Consider the following 25,362-nt stretch of genomic DNA (forward strand, 5'->3'; position numbering starts at 1 on the left):
AACAACAACAACAAGATTCCATTTATAGAGCGCCTTTCACGTCGGGAGGACGTCCCAAGGGGTGATTTTAATCACTGTTTTGAATGTGTGTTGGTGGGGAGGGCTTTGACACTTAAAGAGAAATATAGAGAAACGTACATTTATGGACACAACACAAAAGGAACCGATACGTAGAGAAACAAATACACAGACATATCAATAGATGTGCATAATGTTTATTTATTATTTTCATCTTACCAAAGTCCTTCCTTAGTCTTGAGAGAGACCAATATGATACAGAGAATGTATGATGTCTCTTTCTGTCTCTTGCAGCACATCAGCTGAGGGTCAACAACCAGACGTCGTCATGAAAAGAAAATTTGCTCAACAAACTGAGAATAGGCTCAATGAAGAATAGATTAAACAGAAAAATACACGGAAAGCAGATCAGACAGGAACTCTGTAGTTTTACTGGTGCCCCAAAAATCTAAATAGTGCAATGCCTCTCGGTGTGTATGTGCATGTATATGTAGTTGTGTGTAACTGTGTGCGCAATAATGATATTATTTGTGTGTGGAGAACCAACCCCAAAAGAGATTTGAATTAGAAGAAGAAATGCAGCTCTTTAGATCTTTGTTTTTATGTTACAGGAAAGCATCACTTCCCATTGCAGCTCAGTCGCAGAATATATAGTTAGGTTATGGTCCTTGGGTTTCCAGAATTATTTCATGAAGTTTCCCTGAAGGCTTAGCAGGTAGCATCAAAGGTGCAGTTCAGCTACACAGACTGAGCAGATTCTAGGTTGATATCTTTGTTGATTTAACTGATTGTTCTTTCAAGGCCATCCATGGCTCGCTCCCTCCATTCAGTGGGCTCCGGTCTGCTCCAGGTCTCCCACCCGACCCACCCTACCATCGGTGGCCGGGCTTTCAGCTTCTCTGCCCCCACACTCTGGAACTCCATCCCACGATCCCTTCGCCTCGCTTCCTCCCTTGCCTCCTTCAAGGCCAGTCTCAAGACACTTCTCTTCGATCATGCCTTTGGTTGCCCTCCCACCTCTCTGCCTTCCCTCACCCCTACCCCACCCGTCACCCATGCTCGGGCCCCGACCCCTGACTGCTCAGCGCTTTGGGACGTCCTCCCGACGTGAAAGGCGCTCTATAAATGTAATACTGTTGTTGTTGTTTGGGCAATAGTAACAGTGTTATCATTAACCTCTGTATCGCTGTGTTTAGGAGAGGAACTCAGTCAGGCATCGCAATCCAGTAACTCTCCAAAAATAGACGTTTGGGGAGGAGAGGACAAAACTGTTTTATTATGGTAATAATTAACACAAAAATTAGAAGTACTTCCTAGATATGCCACATCAAGTTATAGTTGACTATACCTTACAGAATAAGGAGTGATATGGGATGCCTCTCCATATGAACTCCAGGCATTTCAATGCTCCAGATACCATCTGTTCCAATTTCATGAGATTTCTGTCCTCATTATAATCGTAATACAAATCTTCATGAAAATAATCCAATGCAACTCTATTAAAACCTTTATTACTCATTTCTGGAGGTTTTTTTTGAGATAGATGGCCTCTTTAGGGAAAGAATAAAGGAAGCAGTCTTGTGGTTTCCTAGAGAGTTTTCAAATTCTTTCTTCTCCTGAGCTCATAATAACTATTTGAGATTAGATATGAACTTCCTTTTGGTAAGTTATTATTGCTGGAATCAGGTCAAGCTCCAGGAATAGGAATGGCATGGCAGTCAAAAATTCACAAATCCAGGGGACTGAATTAAGTCGTTTCTCCACCAGGTGATACCAAATACTCAAGCCTTGTTCATTCAATTTCAGAACCAGTTTCAATTGTTTTTCTTCATTTAGAAACCACTGTAGAGTTAGCTTCCCTGATGCATTATTTGCGTTGATTCACACAGCAATCGGAATTAAGACAAAAATGCTAAATCGTAACATGAAATTAAAAAGTTGAAAATATTCTATGCCAATCTCTCGGATGTTTATTTTCAGTGATACATGTTGGACGTCGCTTTTATATGAAAATGAGGTGAGTAGTTTAACATGGTGTGGGTGTGGAGAGTGATTGCTCACACATAACCTACAGTAAGTTAAAAGTATAGTATGGAATTAGTAAATTCACCAATCGTGCATAAATGAATGAGATGGGAGACTAGCTGGCAATAACAATTAAACAATGTCATTTGTTATGCGGCAGTTGTTAAACCTGTAACAGCAATGAAACAGAATGAGTGAGGAATATAGAGTTTTTCCTTCAGTTCTACATCACACTTCATTCGAACAACTGAGAACATTCAATTTGGTTTATTCGTAATGGTAGCAAATATCAGGTGGCACTATTGGCACTTCAATAACATCAAAAGTGTGAATAGCCTGAAAACTGTTCATTAAACATTGAACATTTTTAATGTTATTAAAGCTTACAACATTTGCTTTGCCCAGACTACAGTAATAATACAATCTAGCGACCCTAGTCAAGATTATTTCACACCATTTCCATGATATTGAATAGCTCTTTTGTCCACAAAAACACAGTCAAACCACTTTACAGTATATCCTGTGAAGCTCTGTGAGATGTCTCGATGACCTAATAAGGTGCTATATCAAATGCCAGGATGATTATAGATCTTGTGCAGCCGTAGTCATGCTACAGATTTGGCTTTGTTTGGCGCAATTTTAATACTGAATGGATATGCAACTGGCCTGTTGCTTTCCTATAAATAAAAACAATGACGTTTGCATTTGATATATCACCTTTCATGGTGGAAGGATGTCTCAAAAAGGTTCGCAGGATACACTGTAAATTTTGTAGGTGAATACAGCAATCACTTTGCGCACATCAATATACCACAAACAGCCATGAGGTGAATGACCAATTTTATTTTGGGGGATTGTTGGTCATGACCTGGGGAGATCATCCCTTCACTAATGGTTGCAGTAATTACAGAGAACTCTTACACAAACATCGTCCAAATAGCTTTGCCAATCACAGACAGCAATCCTGTTTTTATTGAAACATCAATATTCTCATCGTATTTTAGCATCAAACTAGCACTCTGCTCCTGAATACCTGCACCAAAAACATCCCTTGAGATGATTGTATTCACTCGTTAAATCACAGAAACCTAAGTGCAAGCCAAAGGACTTTTCTTCATTGCATATATCTATAATATGAGCAAAAATGTTCCACGTTAAATCTTATTGAAGACACATGGACAAGTTTTGTAAGTGAAGGTAAAGGGAACATATATCAGGAACAAAATCTCTCCAGTGGGAATACTCTCGGCAATGCGGTTTTCTACCAGATCAAATGGAAAAATCTACAAGGATTTAAGATAAAGATTAATGTCGTATGCTGAATCTGGGAAAGTGAAATGCCTTCGGTGGAGAATTTGTTGCTGCTCCCTATTCCTTGGGTCTGAAAAAACCATTGTGCTCCTGAACCACATAGCCTGCACAATATAGTGAAAGGTTTAAATTGCAAAATTATAAATATTAAAGCAGTATTTTGAAAGCTCTTTACATTTATTACATCAATAGTAAAGTGTTGCATCCCATCCTGGGCAAAAGAGAATAAGGCCTACATAGGAACAAAGGAACAGTGGAGAACTAAAGTATAATTTATGTTTGTGAAAGAGAATCTGTGTCTCTTTCTGTCTTTCTATCCCATTCCATCTTTGCCTCTATGCTTTATCCCTATCTCTTCTGTGAATTAGTTCTCTCTATGTCTCTCACTCTGTCTTTGTGCGCGTCACTTGGTCTGTCTTCTGAACAAGCAGACAGGACCTCCGTTTAATGCCTCATCTGAAGGATGGCATCTTTGACAATGCAACACGACCCCAGCACTGCATTGGAGCATCAGCTTAGCCTGTGTGATTTCAAGTCCGACATGGGGCTTGAACCCACAACCATCTGACTCAGAGGCAAGAGTCCTCTGAGTCCACAAGAGTCCACTACCACTGCGCCAGGCTGACACACTTAGTTAGATAATCAGATAGGAAACAGTCTACTGATAGAAGAAAATACAAAATTCTCTCGAAAGAGAAAAGAATAGAAGGACAGGAAAGACATCCCTTTAACGTGACAGAAAATCAATGGTTCTTTATTTTCCCCTCAGGTTAGGAAAAGTTGCTGCATCTTGTCTTGCACAGTAATTTATGTGAAGTTACACGATGATAACAACACCCTTGAGACCATCTCGCTGATCTGGCTTCAAAGCAGTTCAAGTAGAAAAATCAATCCAAAATCAATTTTGTGCTGAAATGGAACATTCCGAAATACAGTAACTTGTCTATGTTTTCCCCGTTACAACAGGGTCTATAATTCAAGCCTGACGTATGTATTTCTCTATATATCTCATTTGTTATTTTGTAAAATGTGTGTGTGTGTGTGTGTATGTGTGTCGATGCAGTTCTCTATATACCATAGAGCAGTGCTTTAATGATACATACTACAGCATGGCAACTGCCTGAATCAAACATAGTGACAAATTCCCGACGTGAAAAGCGCTATATCAAATGCAAGGATTATTATTATTATTATTATGAATGTAATGTTTAATACAGTCAATTCACTTTACAGTGTGTTCTGTGAAGCGCTTTGGGACGTCCTCCCGACGTGAAAAGCGCTATATCAAATGCAAGGATTATTATTATTATTAAATGCAACATTCAGAGAAACACGACAGAGAAATCCCGGAGTAATTCCCAATCCCACCTAAATGTGATAACTGTTGCAAAGTCTATCAGCATAGATGGGTGGGAGGGAGTTACACTGTTAGAGTGTTGTACAGTATTATGTAAATAGCCCCATTTGAGTGTGTGTCATGCTCTCTTGATATGCATTGATTTGTGGGGAAAGATATCAATTCCATCTCTTGTACTGGACCCAGCCCAGCACTAACTTCATTAACTTTGGTTTCAGATTCCCTCAGGTGGACATAAAGCAATCTAATTGAGGTAATATTCGGCTGCTCTGAGGTTAGTTGTTCGTGTCACTACATGGTATGAATTTGACCTGAAAAACACAGGAAACGATGGGCAAAAGTGGGGCTATTGTAAAGCTTCTGACAATGTTGCAGCAGGATGCCAATAATGCCAACAGATCTGAATGATGAAGATGTGTCAGTTCAGTGCCATCTAGTGGGCACAGGCTATCCCAAAAGACCAATAAATTTGAACCTCAACGTCTTATTAACGCATTTAGTTAGGAAAGTGCTGCACTGTTACATTTCACATAATAAGCCCCCAAAAAACAATCTCCATACACGTGCATATATCCCTTCCTTTCTTTCAATGTATGTTGTACAATATAACCGCAAGTTGTTGTAGATATGAACGGAGGGACAGGTTCAAAATTCAATCTGCTCTTGTGACATGCAGGTAAATAGGACTTTGGTTTAAATGTCTCAATTGAAAAACAGTACCTTCCATGCTGTTTTGGCACAGAACTAGAGGATCATCTTAGACTTTGAGCTGAAGTTCCATATATGGCTGGAATCAACAAACCTCTGACCCAGCAGGGAAATTAATACTTACTGAGCCAACCTGAGGCATGGTGATAGATGAGATGAACAAGGAGAGTACAGTAATCATAAAGATATCAATTGGTTAGTATTAGGCAAAGATTACACACAAAAAGACGAGTCTCCATAGGCAATACCAGAACAATTAAGCTGAGCTCCTGCACAGACTCATGGTGGCGGAAGTCCATTTCCTGAGTCAAATGGCTCCACACTGCTACAGGGCACTGATGATAACAGTGGGGGCAAGGGGCAGGGACTTCCATTCAGCTCCGATTAACCCGCAAGACAAAGCCCTAACAAGTAGGACAGTCCTCGCTGGACAAGCAGCAGGAAAGCTTGCCAGACAGTGCTCTCTATGTGGTTTTAGCTGGTTAGACTCCAGCAGTACCCTGAACAAACACTCTGGGATCTCTGAGCCTTGGCTCTTGCCAACCTGTGATGAATATTTTCTGGAATTAGCACATTCTATCCCAATAAATATCTCTGGAATTTCCACGTAAGGGTGGGTGTGGGTGGGCGCTACATGGGAATCTCCGTTTGGTTTGGATACTCTTAAGCATGGTGATGGGTTTCAGCATGTGTCATCCACTAGACTGACCCCCCAAAAAATGCAGAGTAATAATATATCCAGGAATAAACTGGTGTGAAATTGAGAAACTGTCAGAATCACCACCACCTCTTCTTCAAATGCTCTTACCTATGTTAGATTTCCTGTAGACATTGGGTGTGTTTGCTTAGCCATGGACAAGGCTGGGGTGAATTGAGTGACGTGATTGGGATTAAAAAATCTCAAGAGCTAAACCTGCTGTAACCTGGACAGCAATCAGTAAGAGGAGCTATTGCCATATACTGTACATTTCTCTCTCTCTCTCTCTCTCTGTGTTCCTTACTTGGGGCTCCAATGGAGCTGTGGGGAGATCATTAAAACACTCACATATCTGTGACTTGTGCTGTGTTATGGACCAGTGAACAATAGAGAAAGAAGACTCTGCTGAAAATGATCTGCAACTCCATGGCGTTCAGGGGAGGAGCACTGCACATCACTAAGTGAGTCTCAATTGTGCAATTCGTTGTGAAGAGAAAAGGCATCTCTGTGTGTGTGTGTGTGTTTGTGTGTGTGCAAAAAAACCCCACATACACAGCAACCTGGGCTGGAGGGGTCCTGGGGGTGATACCATACCCTCTCACTAGGAAGAAGAAAATGCTTGAATGAAGATGTTTTGGCTCTCATTGCAGCCAGAGAAAGACAAGGAAGCTGTTTCTGCTTCAGGGCTGGACACAGACATAGACTGGAGATGTGAGCAGAATTTGTGCTGAATTTTGATTTGTTTTGGAGGAGACTCTGCTAGTCTGAGAGAGAGAGAGAGAGGGAGGGAGGGAGAGAGAGAGAGTTGCAGGTGTGTGATGAACAGTCTCTTATTTAGGGTTATTTGTTTTTTTTTAATTAATGTCCAATTTAATTTGCTGATCAGCAAATCCACCAAAGATAACGTGGTGATGTGGATCCAGGCTTAGCCTCCACATTCAGGCTCCTGGGATTTCGAGAAATGTGCCCCCAAAGGATGGAGGACACAGTCTGATTATTTCCTGCAATCTGCAATCTGAATAATAATCTATTTCCAGTGGTTTGGTCGGTGGGATGGGAACAGCAAACCTCACAGTCAGGGGAGGAGCAGCATTGAACGTGTGTGTGAAGGGGTTTGTTTGAGCTTCTATCTGCCCCCCCTTTCCCCATCACATCATTTCAGGCTCACAGAGAGATCAGGAGGATTTTGTGCTAACAGGGGTGAGTACATACTTCAACGTTAAATAATCATAACATTGTCATTTCACATGTTTTCATTTGAAAACCATTCCAGGTATAAATGTTGTCAATTTCTTTCTTTCTATTTTCTCTCTCTCTCTCTCTCTCTCTGTGTGTGACCACAGTGAAATAACATCCTATTCTGGACTGAATTCCCCCCCCACTCCCAAACACACACAGTAAATTCAGTGTAAAAAAATACATTGATTGGCTTTCTCTCTCCTTGGTGATCCACTTCACCACATTCACACTCCAGTTTTGCAGTGCTGCTCTCTCTCTCCCCCATCCCCCAACTACACACACAAGAGCTCATTAAGACAGATGGATGGAAAAAAGAATACAAATCGTAAATTATTTTCTTTTATATATATATATGTAATCATTTAAAAAAATAAGGAAATAATCTAGTTTTATATACAAGGGGCAAATCCATTATTTCCATATTATTTGGTGATATTTTTCTTTATATTTGGATCTATGGATATTTTCTGTTAAAGCAACAAGCAATGACTGAAAGTGGTAACTGGATTAGAGACCCAGAGATGGATTTAATTTGGCACATATCAACCACATTGGTTCCATTCACTATGCTTAAGCAGAAAACAAGGAGTCCCTAATTTGTAAGGCTGATCATCACTGTGTACAGTGACTGCGATGACTGTATTTTCTGTTTAATTTTACCCTTTGAAATAATTCTGAGATGTTCCAAAGGTGTTTACGGCTGTTGAGTTTTGTGAAACACTAAGATCTTTTAGAGGGCACTACAGACTTCAAGGTTTATTGCAGTGCAGTGGTGCTCGAATGCATTGCTACCTCAATGGCTTACTTTACTTAATTAATTGACTTCCAACACAGCATTTGACGAGGCATTGAATCGTTTTGTTTTCACTGAATTGTTCGAACAGTTTGTCACCGATATCTTACTTACTGGGACTGAATTAGCTCTGGAGTACATGCCAAGCAACACTGCAGTCATCTAAGGTAAACGTCGACATATAGTGTAAGCATGTCTCAAACCTGCAAAGCTAGAAGTCTAACAGGTCATTTTCTGTTCTCCAAAACCTTTCTCACACTTTTCCTGCTTTCTTTTCCCAATTTTTCCTCTTCCTTCGAAAGCAGTGTTTTTTTTTAGGATTTGTAGATTAGGAACCAGAAGATAATAATAACAATAATAATCCTTGTATTTGATGTAGCGCCTTATTACATCTGCGAGACGTCTCAAAGAGCTTCACAGGATATACTGTGAAATGGAGTGACTGTGTAAAACGACAACCAACCCTTGAATCAATTAAAATGTGTAGAACTCAGAAAATATAGTATTAATATCAGGGCAGGAGTCAGGATAATTGTGACTCTAAGGAATCAGGCATCTGTGAATCATCTCCTCATAATCGTCACCATATAACTGGATGCAATGCAAGTTCTTTTTCAGAAAAAACTTCAGTTTTCCATAGCTGGAAACGGTAGCGTTCTCGTGTTTTATTCATCTTGGTGTTTTAGATTGCGGGGGAGCCATTGAGGTAGCAATGCATTCGCTGTTGTGTAAAATTTTACAGCCTCATTTCTGCACGTCCAGAAATAACTGTTCATTTATTGGCCGATCAGGTCTGGCCATAAGTATTAATCAATATTAATCAAAAGCTAAGTTATACCATGTGAAGATATGTGTGTTGGGAAGAACTGCTTAGAATTCTCAACAATTAATTCACCTTAGACCCCAGTGTAACTGCCAAATTAATTGGTAAGATAAAGTGATACAGAAAGGCATTGGAGCTATATTTGAGTCGTCACTGAATAGTCAAAATTGTCATTGTTCTGCAAAAGTACTTTCTTTGGAAATATCAGAGTGGAAACTTCCAGATTGGAGACAACAATGTCCAAATATCCTCCACCTTTTTGTAGGTGTTTTACACCCTGCAAAGTGGGTCTAATGCCCCAAACAGTTCAATTATTAATCAGAAGCTACAAGGTCATTGTACACTTATACAATGTAGTCTTTCAGGGCCGAATCCTGAAAGACTACATTAAGGGTCAGTCCTCAATTACTATAAGAATCGCTAAAAATGTATTATGAGATCAAGGGGCAAAAACTCAATAACTGTAGTGACTACACAATTGTTTGATTGGAAAAAAAATGTCTAAATACTAAAGAGCTAGATACTCACTTGGGATGGAAGCTAGGACTTTGGTGATGTGTGGCTGAAATGCTATTGAGGCATATTGGTGATTGATAAACCAAATGGATTGCAAAAAACATGGCTTTGAAGGACTGAAGTTGACAGAAGCTGAAAGCAAAGCCTGAATGTTTATCACTATTAATTGGTACTATTTACCAGGAGGAAAACGCCGGGGATGAAGTTTAATTCCTTTAAAGAGAATGTTCAAAGAAGGAGTCTTAAATTAGAATTGTTTGATTAAAACGATTATTTTATCATTAAAAATCCTTCAAATGTTAAATGAATACTTCAAGATGAAACTATACCCTCAGACTAAATTTTTATATTAAAAGAATTATATAATTCTTTGATATACTTTCGTAAAATAATCATTTTAATATTGATTTTCTCCACCACCGCGGGCAGATGATCAGAACTGCAAGTTCTTTACAACTGTCTACTCTTAGCAAGTCAGAGATGCTCTGGAATGAGGTTTTATCTAGGGAAAACAGTACAAAGTCACAAATATTCTGAATTCATCATGTATTTATTTATTTTGGCATGAATTTTGTATCCTTTACTGATGCCTTGGAACTGAACACTTCTCTAGTTGTTTCCTTACAGTAATGATTGTTTAAGGTCATTTGAGTGTTTTGTTGTATATCATTTTATACAGTTAAATAATGAACTACACATAAGATTGTGAGAGACCTGATCACGTAGCACATTTCATGATGATTGAAGATAATGCTGTGAAAAAATATCCAATTTGAGTTACCCCCCTACAACGAGGACACAATCACTACGTAAAGTGCATTTCCAACCTCAGAAAAACACAGGCACCTTAAATGCTCCAAAGTGACATTTTCACATCACCCAAGAGTGATCCTTGTGATGGCTTTGAGTAAAATTCTCAATTTTCTGATGATTAGTCATTGGTAACTAGTTTGAGATTTTCCCCACATTCAATTTAATTATGGCATTTATAGTTGTCAGAGAGAAGACCCTCACTTTATCAACTTAGTCTGGATTCAAAATGATAACTTAGCCTTAATCTGCCAGTATTCAGTTTCTTTACACTTTCAAACGCTCATTTTTGCACAAGTTATTTCCTATTGTGAGCATTGTATACTTATATTTGCATTGAAAACACATTTGGAGTGATCTTCCACATTGAAGAACTTATTGCAACATACTATCTGAACATCTATCTGAATTAATACTCAACATTTTTTTTGGAGGACTCTTGCCAAATAGTTGTATTTCTAAGGGTATTAATTTAGCTTCTTGGCATCGTTAGGAGCATCAATTCCACCGCTAAAATAAAAACAATTGCATTTTTGTAACTACGCATTGTCACTTAATTCTTATCCAGTCTAGCATTAGAGCTTTCAAACCAATGAACTAACATTTGCTCTGCATCATGTCAATTTATTTACTCTTAACTTTGTTTCAACACCCCTAATACAACCTCTCAAGTTCCAATTTGTGTTATCTTATTTGTAGCCTGTCGGTATCAATCACTACATGTGTTAAACAAACACTAATTACAGCTAACCTAAATCTAATAGCTCAACATTCTGCCAATTAAGATGCAAACCTCTTTAGAAATGGTGCTACACTAATAGGAGTTATAAGCAGGGCTAAAGGAATCTTGGGGTAAGGGATACATAGAATGTGTGGTTGATTGGCTGCTGCTCTTCAGCTCCCCTCTCGACTCTCTTCCCCCTCCTCGCTCCCTCCCTTCCCTCCCCTTACTCTGACCATTTCCCCCCTCCTCGCTCCCTCCCTTCCCTCGCCTTACCCTGACCATTTCCCCCCTCCTCGCTCCCTCCCTTCCCTCCCCTTACCCTGACCATTTCCCCCCTCCTCGCTCCCTCCCTTCCCTCCCCTCACCCTGACCATTTCCCCCCTGCTCGGGTCATGACCCAACTGTGCAGCGCCTTGGGACGTCCTCCTGACGTGAAAGGCGCTTTATAAATGGAATCTTGTTGTTGTTGTTGTTGCTCTTTTCACCCACAAAATACATAGTCAATTCACTTTCCAGTATATTGTGTGATGTGCTTTGAGATGTATCGATGACAAGATAAGGCGCTAAATCAAATGCAAGGATTATTATTAATAATTGGTGATTTGCCTTGCCAGCCAGTACACTTGGTATTCCCTTAAATTGCGCAATGGCAGGGATTTGTGCAGGAGTGCATCAATGCGCTGTGCCAGAAGGTGTGACCAGATCATGCTGTGAATTTATATTATACAAGCAATTTTGGATACCTGTAGTTTTCAGAAAGAAGCATTGAGCAGAGGCTAACAGCTAGGATCTATCTATCTTACTCTGATGACTAAAAATAGGGATCTTTTCATTGCGTTTTCATAATGGAATTTTATAATTGAATTTCTCATTATAAAGTTAGTGAAAAGCTTGCTATTGTTCCAATGGTGGATAACAAGGTAAAGGCCATGATAAAGAACTATCAACAAAGACTGGAATATTGCGACTGAATAAGTATTGCCTTGGTACATAATGTCCCATAATGATATGAATAGTCAGCTAAAGAGCACAGGCACAAAAGCAGTCAGCATGGATTCAGAAACGAAAGTTCTTCATGAACCTCTGCAGTTCTTTGAGAAAGGAAGTCGATAATGATAATCCTTGTATTTGATAGAGTGCCTTTCATGTTGGGAGGATGTCTCAAAGTGCTTCACAGGATTTACTGTGAAGTGTAGAAACTGTGGATGTTGTACATGATGCCAGGATAAGGTCAGTTGAATGATATAAAAAAAACACATTCTATCAATTCTGGAGCAATTAATTAGATGGATCAAAGCGCTTTGTAAATAAATGTAAGGCAATGAATATTGGAACAAGAAATAGTAAAATCCTACACATAAAGGGAAATCAGTTAGCATTGGTGAAAAAGGACAAGGATCTGAGTGTGATTGTTGATCATTCACTGAAGGTATTCCAGTCAATGTGAAATTGCCATCAACAAAGCTGGTCAAAACTGGAGTGCTTCTTGAGGCTATTTTCCGATCAATTAATCGCCATTATTCTAAATCTATGGATCACTTCTGAATAAATCTGGAATCAATTCTAAATTTGGAATCTTGTATTTCATTCACCAATTGCAGTGATGTTTTCCAATGTGCACAGTAAAATATCTGGGATAGATGTGGGTAGGGTGGTGGTGGTCGATGCTATCCCAGATATTTTACTGTGCACATTGGAAAACATCACCACTGAGAATATTTGGCATTTAATATGGGTCTGACCTGACAGTTCAGTCACTATTTGTTTATCTGCCATGGTTCTTCCTCTAAGTCCCCTTGAATTAAATCTGAAATCTTCAGAGTACAAGAGAATATAAAAAGGGAGAAACATTATAACCAAACTATTAACAACCTGGCTACAGTACAGTTTGTCATTTATTCATTCTATGTATGAAGCTTTGACTGGAAATTAAATTGAACTTAAGGACAAATATAGTGTTACGGAGAGAGTGAGACACTCAGCCCTAATCATGACACCCTAATTATATTTGATGTTTGACCCCTTTTCCTAGGGTCATTATAACATTCCACCAAGCCGTCACAAACAGACTAGATCAATTTCATATTGAGCCCCAACCTTGAACTGAATGTAGTTTGCCCAACAGACAGTAGTTTGCTGCAGGATCCCACCTCAGTTACTTATGTTCAGTTATTCTTCCATGAAATGGGAAGAGAAGCTTGTGGAGGATATGTCCCGTCTCGTAGCAAAATTAGAAACTTGCAAAACTGGGCACGCAACAAGTTATTCTACTTAAAAGCGCTTTCTGTTCAAAGTGAGGGTAAGTTTACAAGTGAATGTTGTAAAATAAAGCACTGTCTTGAAATGTGCTTCATTCATATAAAGATGCAGGTGATAAGCATGTCTGCACAGTGCTGACGGATATCTGTGAGCTGTGTGAACAAGTTCAAGTGGCTCCTCTTGACAACCAGTGGTGTTCTCGCGGAGCACCTCAGCTGTTGAGCACTGCTGACACTTATTACTTCTGTCTATTCAGAAGCTATCTTTGTTTATTTTCCAATACAACTCCATCTTAATTCTATCATGTGACTAAATTGAGAATGAAAACAGATGCTGGACAGCTTCACATACTGTAGTTCCTGTGCTGAAATGATTTGCGTATTGCTGTGCTTTTGTGGAAAATAAGTTACTCTGAATAGAGCATACAATACTGTAACAGTTGTTAACATCATACAGTATAAAATGCTTAAAAATTCCACTTGGTCTTACACTGTCATATTTTATCTTCAAACTTAAGCCTTGAGCAGAAGTCTGAAAAATCCTTAAATTCCATTTTACATTGGAAGTCAATAATTTTCAAGGACTGCAGAAGGACTTTTCCATGATTCTGAATAGTTTAAACTTTAAGACAAATGGTTTTATAACCAAGACCAGGTGGAATTTTAGTCCTAAGTTGCTGAGCAATAATGTCAGGGTTTTTCTGATGTTATAACAGCAAATGAATAACCAGTGTTATTCTTTTGCTGGGTTTGTATGTTGGGTTGGCTGAAAATGGCACTTCTGCCACCAAATCCTTCTGGTCCTTTTGAATATCTCCAATGCCACACAATAACAATAATAATTCTTGCATTTGATACAGCAAATTACAGATCTTGTATATTATTATCTGCTTTTAATAAGTGAATTCTTGTTCATTGTTCAATTCAGTTCTGCACTATCGAGGGTTTAGATATTGGTGGTATTAACCATGGTAATCAACCCCTTTGTAATCAATGACCCATTGTTGAAGGTTCCTTGGGCTTTCAAACCCATTGAGAGCAGATGAAGCAATGTAGCACAAAGGGATCGTGTTTGGAATAAGGATAACAGCAATAAGGATAACAATAATTTACATGTTAACTCTTGATTGTGGTAAAGTAAAAGCCTTTTCTGAAGTCGCTGTGCTGATTAAAGGTCTGTTTTTCCAAATTGTCTGGTTATGTAACTAATCAGAATACATGCTGAAGGATGCAATTTTGGAGAGGCTCCTTTTTGAGGAATTTTAATATCATTACAGAATACTTTATGAATGTCTTAACTTGAGTCCTATAATTAAATTACCTTGAAGTCTTTTCTATTAATCAGATTTTATATGTGTTCTGTTTCCACAGCTGAGGAAGGAAGGACCAAGGCAATTAAAATGAATTTCTGAACTGTGACTTCGAGTGGGCACGATTTAGGATTTTCTCTCTCATGAAAAACACGATGTTCACCGAGAAAAACAGCACTACCGTCCCTCAGAAACCTGCTCCAAAGAAGACGAGACCTCAAGGGCTTCCATCTCCAGCCCTGTGCTGTGCCTGTGGGCTGTGCATCATGTTAGCAGGGATCAACATCACTCTTGTGGGAGCCTTTGCCTTTGGTACCTTCTTGCCCATGAACAATCCCCCCATCATCATTGGGCCCATTCTGCTGATTGTTGCTTTTACCTTCTTTGCGGCCTGTTGCATTGCAGTCGGAGACCTCCAGCCCACAGCCAGAGGAAGTCCAAACCCGGTTCTAATATTGGTATCAACAAGCCTGGCCACGCCACGTTCGAGATTGAGACCAGCGAGCACACAGTTCAAGACACAACTGCAGTTCAGCTCAGCCCCACAAACTCACCAGTGTCTTCTAAGAAATCTACTCCAGCCCATGAAAACTCGAAGACATGTAAACTATTTACAATGGATGGTACCAACCCCGCAGCCAAGTACACTCCAGCCGCTGAGTCCATAGAACTGAACCTACCACAAGATATGAGCTCACTTTCGTAGGGTTTTCCTGAATGAGCTGATCTCAGAGTGTAAACTGCCTTCAATATGGATTCTTAAACCATACCAGCAAAAACCTGCATCGAGGTTCGAACAACTACACTCCAGATAGTATCAGCCTTCTTGTCTGAATTGTTGTCAATCTAATTTTCACGTTTCATTTTATTTGTTTAAATGTTAATATTTGAATGATTGCTCTTGCATTCGGGCAAGTCAGTGAACCAAGTCAGTGAGTGCTTTATTTTAACAGAATGGTGAACATTTTAATGATAATATACAGAAGGAAAGCAACACCTGTCTATAATTTTGATTCCGCTCCCCCCACCTCACATTCCCCAAGCATGTAACTGTGCTGTGAGACAACACAGAAATAGCTTTATGAAAGAATTAAATCAGATTGGTCAAACAGCATTGCAATCTGCAGGAATAAAAATGAGAAATACAATGAGAAACCTGCTTTATTTATCTCTCCTAATTATTGGGGTAAATAAAAGCAATTGAACCTTGTTTGTTGTACTACTCTGACGGAAAGGAAACTGTCCATTTATTTGATTGTCGACATTGATGGTGTACTTTAAGCAGTATTAAACTGAATAATTCAAAGGAGTAGAAAGAAAAGTATAGTATTAAAAGTCAGACAGGGTGAATCATCCTTTCACATGCCGACATGGGTGATATTTATGGAGGTATTATTTATGTAGTTAGCTACTTCTGTAGGCAATCGCTCCATTCTCTCATTGTACATATTATTCATTGTATTCCCAACCTGGAACAAAAATTCAATAAATGCTTTTCTTGTATCTATAAAGCACAGGTATGCAGAGATTCATTGTGTAAGATGGCTAGTGAACTCAGTGAAACCCAGTTCTAATGGTAGTACAGTGATAACGCCGTGCTATTGTGTAAAACACTTCCAGTTACATGCTTCCACTACTGTTTAACTATGGAAGTGCGTAAGCCAAAATGCAATATATACATTAATACGCGGAGTGTCATTTTATGCAATACAGTAGTTTGCATAGCATGTCAACCTATGATTTCCAGCGATGGAAATGTGAAGAGTTAACACTACCTTTAGTGTACCCTGGGACTTTGAGGGGGCGATAACATTTACTACAGCCATTCACACACTTCTACTGCCTATTGCTGCGAGTGGGAGTGCGGAGTCCGTGCGTAACATAATTGCCAATTATTTCAACTGTGTAATACTAGGAGTGTGAGGGGAAGACATTGTGTAACAATATTATTTTATTTGCTATTCTTATGTTCTACTTAAGAAAACTACTTAATATATGATATTTATTGTGCCTATTTTTATTAACTTTGGAAACTGATTCAAAATTCTAAACTATTGCTATGATTATAATTTTGTATACTTCTATATCATAGTTGTCGACAAATCCCAATCATTGTGACTCAAACAACAACAACTTGGCTTTATGTAGCGCCCCTTTCAATTCTGTAGAATTAAAATATGCACTTTAAACATAGATTTAATTTAAGATAAACATGTTAAACTCTTTCATGTCGCCACTCTTTTCTGTCTGTCAATTCTTACCTTAGAACTTTGATTTTGTTTGTTTTGTCCAACCTATGTTGTTTCACTCTTTTCCCCTGAAAATTAAATTACTAATAATAATGTTTCGCTTACCATTTCTCCTCTCCAGCCCCATGCATTTTAAAGACCGTATATTTAGAAACAAATTAGTTTTTGTTGGCTGCAAACTTGCTACGAAGACTATTTTCCATCCAATTCAAAGTCCAGACTTGGAAAATATCATGCATAATAAATAGGAATAAGAATATTTCTTCCTGCGGCTCAACATTGCCCAGAGGAGCAAACTCATCCATGGCATTGAGAAGGATAATATCCTGACCGTGTTGTCAAAGCACTGTGGGTGACTTTGGATCTGATATAATTTCCCCTATGCCCAGGAGAAGATATGCATTACTTTCTAACCTTCAGTGTGTTGATTAAACGGTAACACGTAAAACAAAATAAAAGATGTAAGACAAAGTTAGCATTTACAATGAAAGCGACATAAATATAGATGCTCTTTGACTTTGCGATTTTGGAATTCTGCCATCTGTGTAAGGCACCAGGATTGTATGGGTAATAAAGGAGGGAGTGAGGACATAACCCTTCCCGTTTCAGTTCCCAAGTGTGACTGAGCAATTAATTTGCTTTAAGTGTACGTTATTCAGATCTGACTGACCCTAGTCTTGGGAGTATGGGACAGAGGCTTCAATTCCCCAAAGCATATCCATTCCTAGCTTGACACGTTCAACATGAATATTTAATTTTGCACTCCCACTGCATTAAACACAGGGGAAATTTGCCAATTTTTAATGAAGCGCAATAAGATAGAGTCAAAATGATATATAACCATTCATTACCTCTACAAAAACAAGGGCTACACAGTGCCAATTGGCTTTGCACTTTAACTGGAAACAATATTGAAGAACTGTTTAGCGGCAAATTGCGAGGAAATTGTTGCAAGATTATTATGCTCAAGGACCTCTGTCAGTAGTCTATCCGATCTTATCTCGCTCTGCAGGGCACATCATTATGACCAGACCACAGTGAATGAACACAGCAATTAGTTGACACTTGTGTACTTCATCACATAAACGTGCACCTTTGTACAAGAGCTAAGGTTTATGTAATTTTGTTGGACCAGAATTATAAATATACATTCGACATGAAGCTTGCCCATATAATATTGTGTGTTCTGTGTGTTCAGTTCCGTGTTAGCCTGGCTCAGTTCCGTGTTAGCCTGGCTCAGTTCCGTGTTAGCCTGGCTCAGTTCCGTGTTAGCCTGGCTCAGTTCCGTGTTAGCCTGGCTCAGTTCCGTGTTAGCCTGGCTCAGTTCTGTGTTAGCCTGGCTCAGTTCTGTGTTAGCCTGGCTCAGTTCTGTGACAACCTTGCGAGCCTATAATGTCGTGGGCAATACAGTGCTCGGAGAGAGCTGCCTAGATGGAGGTGCATTCATTCAGATGAAACATTGAACTGAGATCATATTTACCTGTTGAGGTGAATGTTAAAAATCTCAGCAGAATTCGGAAAAGAGAAGCACGTTTCTCCCAGTGTCCTTGCCACATAGTGTCCCAAATAAAACTGATCATTCACTTCAAGGCTGTTTGTGGGATGCTGATGCGTGCAAATGAGCTGTTGCATTTGCCTACAAAATGCACACTCATTGCCCTTCACAGTAAATCTTGTGAAGTACTTTGAGATGTCCTCCTGATATGTAAGACTCTATATCAAATGCAAGGTTTTTTTTAAGTAGGAAAGGAAAGATCTATTTGGCTTCAAAAAGATTTAAGGCAAACCAAGACTCTTATATATCATATGATAGAAAAAAAATGCTATATAACTGAAATAATAAGCTTGAAATATCAAATGTTCTTTCTTTGGATTCTTTAAATCTTATTATTGACTTGTGAATGCTGATGAGATTGTCAGGTTAATGTGGAAGAAAGCTGAATTAACATAAAGACAAAAATGAAACACTGAAGCAAAACTAGGTTAATGAGATTACTTGCACTAATTAATTAAACATGTCAACACTTGATACAAAGACAAGATGGTTGATGACAGGCAAACTTGTTGGCCCCAACAACTGTATAAATTGGGGCATAACCTGGAATATGATAATAGGCATCTCAATGCCAACATTAGATAGCATAAAAATAATAACAATAATAATAATCATTGCATTTGATGTAGAGGCTTATCACGTCATTGAGACATTTAAAAGCACTTCACTGAATATATTGTAAAGTGGATTGATTATATTTTGTGGGTGAAACAGAAATGATACAGTATTCATACATAACATGAACTAGAGAAAGTGACTAACGTGAAACTGCAGCCATGGAATCAGGGCAAACGGATTGAGACTTCCCAAACTCATTTTATTTAACATGGAAACTATTGCATCGGCAATGTACATGTTCTGGAAGGAGCTTCTCACCTGGATCCAATCGTGTTCTCAGACGGCAACCTCAGACACACAAACTTCTTCAATCAAGGTTTGTTCTGGCTTATTCTCCCCTTCCTAGTCCAGGAACTCTGTGTACAATTCTAATTCCCTACCACTGCCATGGCTGAGATCAGCAAACCAGCATAGACTGGGTTTCATACCATATATTCAGTGAGACTGAGTCTAGAAAACTGAAATTGGAAGCCCAATTAGATTACATTGGGTTGTATATTGGAGTAAAGGTGTCAATTCAAAACAAGTTAGTTGAATATTGACAGGACGATTCCTTAGTTGTTGTTTGTAAGTGTAATGATGGATATTATTGTTCACAAAATGTGTGATAATGACATCTAGTGGCAACGTTTAGACTGCTTCTTCTAATGGGAGGTCAATTCCAACATTGTAAGGAAAACAGCATGTGTTTTTCAGTGGACCAGTGGATCCTCTTGTTTTTCACCCCTGGCTTGGACTGTGTGGCTCAGGCACCATGTACTGTTAACCGTACACACTGTTAACTATATACAATGTACCCCAAAGCAAAATCAGCCAAAATCTGGTCCAATTCGAAGTGACATGGAGCAAGCAGTATAAATCCAGCTTCTACTGCCCAGTACAACATAGAAAAGTGCCAGGCAGACACTTTTAAAGAATACCCTGATCTGTAATCTGGCAATATCTCGCTCACATCGCTTTCAAAGTAGTTTCAGTTTGAAAGTGTCTGTTAATGAACACTCAAATTACTTTCCTTCGCTTCTCTCCTGCACAGAATGTGTGCTCTCTCAAACAAAACAGGATAAGATCATTTGGGCTCAAAACTGGTTGACAAGCTTTTATTCAGCTCGGCATGTCATGTTCTAAACAGCTAATTTGTCAGCTGTACAGAAGGCATCTGATTATCCTCAAAATGAAAATCAGCCATTTCGAATAGCTATTAGGCAGTTTAACATGCCCTTTATATTGAGCAGCGATACTTCATGGTGAGCCTCTTAATAATCTCTGGTATGAAAACAGCTCTTTATTATATTGTCAACTCACAAGCCCCATCGTCAAAGATAACAGCGAAACCTTCCCGTAAGATGTTGTTACTCAGATATCAAAATGTAATTCAGGCTCTTAAGCAGTCACTCACAGTCTGTTCAACATTGGTTTAACATCAATCTTTATATCAGCTTTTAGTGTCTGCTCTTTTATATTCAATTTCTTATTGTCTCAGTAACAGATAATTTTTTTAAAATTGGGCCCAACAACATGAGCTTTCTCAGTTTACAGTTCCATAGCTTTAATTCAATTAAGTCGATGTGTAGTAGTAGCTATAGACATTCTTTTGCTGGAGGCACCCAGATTTGAATCCTTATTGTATTAAAAATTAAGATCAAATCTAATAATCAACATGCTTGACAGAGAAAATCTGAGATCTGTGAATAGAAGAAAATTTAATTTTTAAGGCCGTGGAACCAGAAATACATATTGTACCTTTGAATAAAAGAGAAACACAATTAGCGCTAGATGGAAACGGTGTCAAAATCAAGCTACAAAAAATAAAATAATAATAATAATTATTTGCTCACTCAATTAACAACTGTTTGTGGGACACTGCTGTGCGCAATTGGCTGCTGCATTTCATCCACAAAATACACAGCCAATTCACTGTGCAGTGTATTTCTGTGAAGCGCTTTGAGATGTCTCGAAGATGTGATGAGGTGCTATATCAAATAGGATTATTATTATTACAAGAAAACAAACAACTAGTGGGACCAAATGTCATGGGAAGCTAATTTTCCTATTATAAGTGCATGAGGTTGCTATATCTACTTACAATGTATATTTTTACTTACAAAATCAAGATCACCAGAGAAGTTTAGATGAAGGGTCTTTCATCCATTTGATTTCATTGTTCCAGACCTCTCTGTTTAAGATTGAAGAGCCTTAGCTTATCCAGACATTCCTCATTGGATATCATTTGCTTTCTCACTATTTTCCTCTGCCCTGAGTCTGAGACCTGGGAAGGCCCTTTATGTCACACCAATGAGAACTGTACACAGTGCTCTCAACTGCCAATTGCTTAAGATAACAAATGGTTTGAAAAGGTGAGAGTATCATTCAGCAATGCCAATGCCATATGGTCTATTTTAGGAACCCTGAAGGACATAATAATATTAAAGAACGTAATGCATCAACACGATATTCAGACAGCTAGGAGAAGTGGAAGGGAAAGCATTAATAACTCGGGTTACTGTAGCAACAAAAAGGTTTTGAGGCTCACAGATCCTTTCTTCATTTAGGAAATTCATTAGCAGCTGAAGTCATCTCATCATAGTTGGCGATAAAAACTGCTTTGACACCTATCGAGGCTCTAAATCTCTTCAAATATCCTGATTAAGCAACCCAAATATCCCAAGCTCTTTGCTACCACAAAAAAAATGACAGAAAGTAGTGAAGAAAAGGGGATAGAATAGAATAGAAAAGAATAAAGAAATATAAAAATAAATAAGAATTATTGCCGACAATTGACTTAATCTTACTGAATAATAAGGTGGTAAAATCCAGTATAATTTCATCATGTACCTTCACCCCAACTGTTAAATCATCAAATGCAATTATTAATCAATGGCACATGTTTACATTTCTGTCCCTAACATTTTAATTCTGGAAATATTATAAGAGTGAAAAATGTAACATTTTGATTAATGAGTTAAAAGGCAAAGTGGAATTTCTTGCCACAGCCACAGTGATTCCGAAATTTTTTTGTTGGCGGTAGGGGGGTAATTCTATCAATAATTTTAATTCATTTTAACATTAAAATCAATTGGTGTGGCTCAGTTGGTAGCACAATCCCTCAAAGGTCAAACAATTTCGAAGTTTGCTGATAAAGTCTAAATGGGCCAAAGGGCACTCTTCATTTCGAGATCATCAGCAAATTCATTCTAATATATATAAATTCTGTACACCCAACTAAACTTTTTTGATCTCTCAACTTCTTTTCGACGACCATTTTGACTAATGTTTAGTACTGTACTTGTCAACAACTTCCTTGAGCTTGCGTAACAAACAGCGCACAACCCACCCTCTGCCAACTCACCATTTAGTCACAGAATTAATTAATGGGCCAAGAAAAGCTGACAAATTTGTCAACATGGAATTAGTCACTTCTCAGCAACTCAGTGTCACTTTATTTCTAATTTGCACATATTTTAAAGGTTGTTGATGGCTTATTTTAATGAGAATTCCCGTTGATTGGTGTTTTGGGCAGACTGACAAGAGGTCCATTATATCTCAAGGTGGCATCTGATAAACCACAGTGGAGGCTGATAATAACTCTGCTACTTTGGGGCAAGGGGTGCTGAAGTGGAACATTTTTCCACTCGTTCCATTGCATATAATCAACGTTTGGAGCTTGTTACTAAGAAGGGCAATTGAAGGTAGAATACTAGACTAATTTAAGAAACAGTTTGATGCTATAATGATAACTCGAAGATATGTTAAGGTGCTATATCAAATACAAGGATTATTATTTTTATTAAAAGATTAAGATTGGTAGCCAGGAAGGAAGAGATCAAATATGCAAAAGGGCATTCTTCATCCAAACCATTCTTGCCATTTCTGTGGCATGGATAAGGTGCAAATTATTGTTATTTTTACCTTAAAAATGCACCCAAATCCAAGCCTTAGATGGACAATCCGTTCGGCCTTATACATGTAATGAGCAAAATTGTTTTTGTGAGTGTTAAATAATTATCATTTGGGGCTGTTCCATATTTCACTGACACCTTTCTGCTGAACCGTGTAGTGAACTGGTGACGATTTTATCAGATTCCTTACTACAGGTGCAGGTGAGCCAGTTGTATTTCTCTGAGTTAAATTCTTCAGGTATATTTCCTCTTCATAGTTGGTTTTCTTGCAACAGAATTCTGCAACTGTTCCTCAATGTTTTCAGTTTGTACGTCAGTATCCTCAGTAGCAAAACCAACAACAGTCCTTGTCTACTACCAATTCAATAAAATGGCTTTAATATCCTTGTGTAGCTTTGTAAACAGTGATCTCTTCCATTAATTTCTTTCTTCTCTTCTTCCCTTCCTGGTCTGAATACAGACACTTATGTTGGAGTGTGGTTCAGCAAACGTTTGAGAGTCAGAAATTGTAGCAACTCTGGTCCCGGGAAGGATTTACTGGCCCATAAGAAATGGGTTCTGACAACTAAGTATTGAGCACTTAGTTCATCAGTTTTTGATTGATTTTCTCTGTGTAAAACAAGGTTGTGCAGCATACATGTCAGATACTATGGTCTGTGGTTTGTGCATGATCAACTCATGTGTGTGCAGTTCACAAACAAGCTGATACTTGAAAGGATGTGCTGTATTGCTGATGAAAGAGCAACATGTATTTGCCTTATTTGTGAGCTTTGTAATAATAATACTCCTTGCATTTGATATAGCTTATATACTGATATATACTGTAAAGTGAATTGACTGTATATTTTGTCGGTGAAACACAGCAGCAAATTGCCCACAACAGTGTCCCACAAACAGTCGTGGATTGAGTGACCAAATTATTATTATCTTTATTTTTTGTTGGAAGGAATTATTACCCCGGAAAAGTGATCTGCCAATCGACTAACACGCGGGTTCCTATTTACTGCTAGGTGAACAGAGGTGTGTGGAGTAAGGAAACTTGCCCAACGTTTCGCCCTGCCCGGGAATCGAACCAGGTCTCTGTACAGCAGATTCGTAAGTAATACAGTCCATGGGCAGAAGGTTTATAGAATAGAAGGAGGCCATTCAGGGGGGCATCATTTATTTTCCTGCTGCTAGTTTCTATCTTATCCAAGCTCATTCTTACTCTAAGCACTACTTTTTTTTAATTACTGCTTTTTATTTCCTATTATGTGCTGCATTAATCTGGAAAACCTTTTTGACTTTTATTCGATAAAGAGGTTTGGAAGCACAGTGTGATTTAAAATTTTAAAAATCCGATAGAAAATGTATAGCAGAGTTATTCACTCACCAAAGGCAATCATAACCTCATTTCTTGGAATATGTTCAGAAGAGTACTGTAACAATGGGACAAGTAACCTTGAAGATGATGTGAATGGAGCTGTATTATTGTAGAAATAACTGAGTGACAGCTGTAATGAAAAATCAGACTCAAAGAGCTTAAAGGACACTTAAGAGTTACTCCTCTGTGGATAACATTTATTTATACTGCCCACAAGCTTCAAACTATCCAACCTTTACTCACAGTTGTGCCAGGAGGAAAGATAATTTAATCAGGAGAAGCAGAAACTGGCACCAGTTGATTATCCTAAAGAAGAATGGACATCTACAATGTCCCAATCATATCAGTGTATCTCTAAATGGGTATGAATCAGAAGGTCTGCTCTCTACTGACAGCTTTGACAGCCTCTCTAATTGCTACACTGCTGAATAATTCAGTGTAAGACTTTTCCTACTTCTTCTGTTAAACATTTGAAAAATAAAACTTGAATTATCTATGTTAAATGCTGTAAAGCAGATTTTAAAGAAACAAAAACTACTTGTTACTGCATTTTCAATTTAAAATAGTGATATTATATGATACTACACTCATAAAGGGTTAAATACAATGTGATTTTGTACTTGACTTTGAATTGTCTTACCCAATGCTCCATTCAATACTGGCCAATCTGTGTGTAGTTAATGCAACATATGATATTTGCAGCTTTGCAATGTATTAAATGATCACTTTTGCTTCAAACCACTGCAAATGTTCACAGGGAAATATATGCATGAAAACACACCACTTGCACGCATCCATGTCATGGAAAAAACATACTGACATAAGAAATAGGCCACATTGTGTGGACAAAAACATATTGGGTTACAAAAGATCAATGGAATAATATATAAATATGTAGCAGGATGATGAATTCAAAGCAACATGAGCCAGGTGCCATCTGTTGCTGTTTGATGTCTGTATCACCTCGACAACAGATTGAATAAAAAACACAAATTTTCAATGCAGAAATGTCAAAGTTTGCATCTCATCTGAAACCATTGCAGAGTATGGTGCATGTATGGTGAAAGCTGCCAACTTCAGCTGTGCATAGCT

At 38.4% G+C, this 25,362-nt stretch overlaps 1 protein-coding gene across 1 annotated transcript; it reads left to right on the forward strand.

The window, feature by feature from the left end:
- Nucleotides 1-14,440: 14,440 nt before the first annotated feature.
- Nucleotides 14,441-15,505, forward strand: LOC121849233 (transmembrane protein 275). The gene is given in 3 exon segments (XM_042335810.1): nt 14,441-14,453; nt 14,651-14,985; nt 14,988-15,505. Coding segments are annotated over 2 exon segments (561 nt in total). The 5' UTR covers nt 14,441-14,453; nt 14,651-14,732; the 3' UTR covers nt 15,296-15,505.
- The last annotated feature ends 9,857 nt before the right edge of the window (nt 15,506-25,362 follow it).

The sequence above is a fragment of the Callorhinchus milii genome, unplaced genomic scaffold (assembly GCF_018977255.1).
Source record: "Callorhinchus milii isolate IMCB2004 unplaced genomic scaffold, IMCB_Cmil_1.0 Scaffold5, whole genome shotgun sequence".
Taxonomy (NCBI): Eukaryota; Metazoa; Chordata; class Chondrichthyes; order Chimaeriformes; family Callorhinchidae; genus Callorhinchus; species Callorhinchus milii.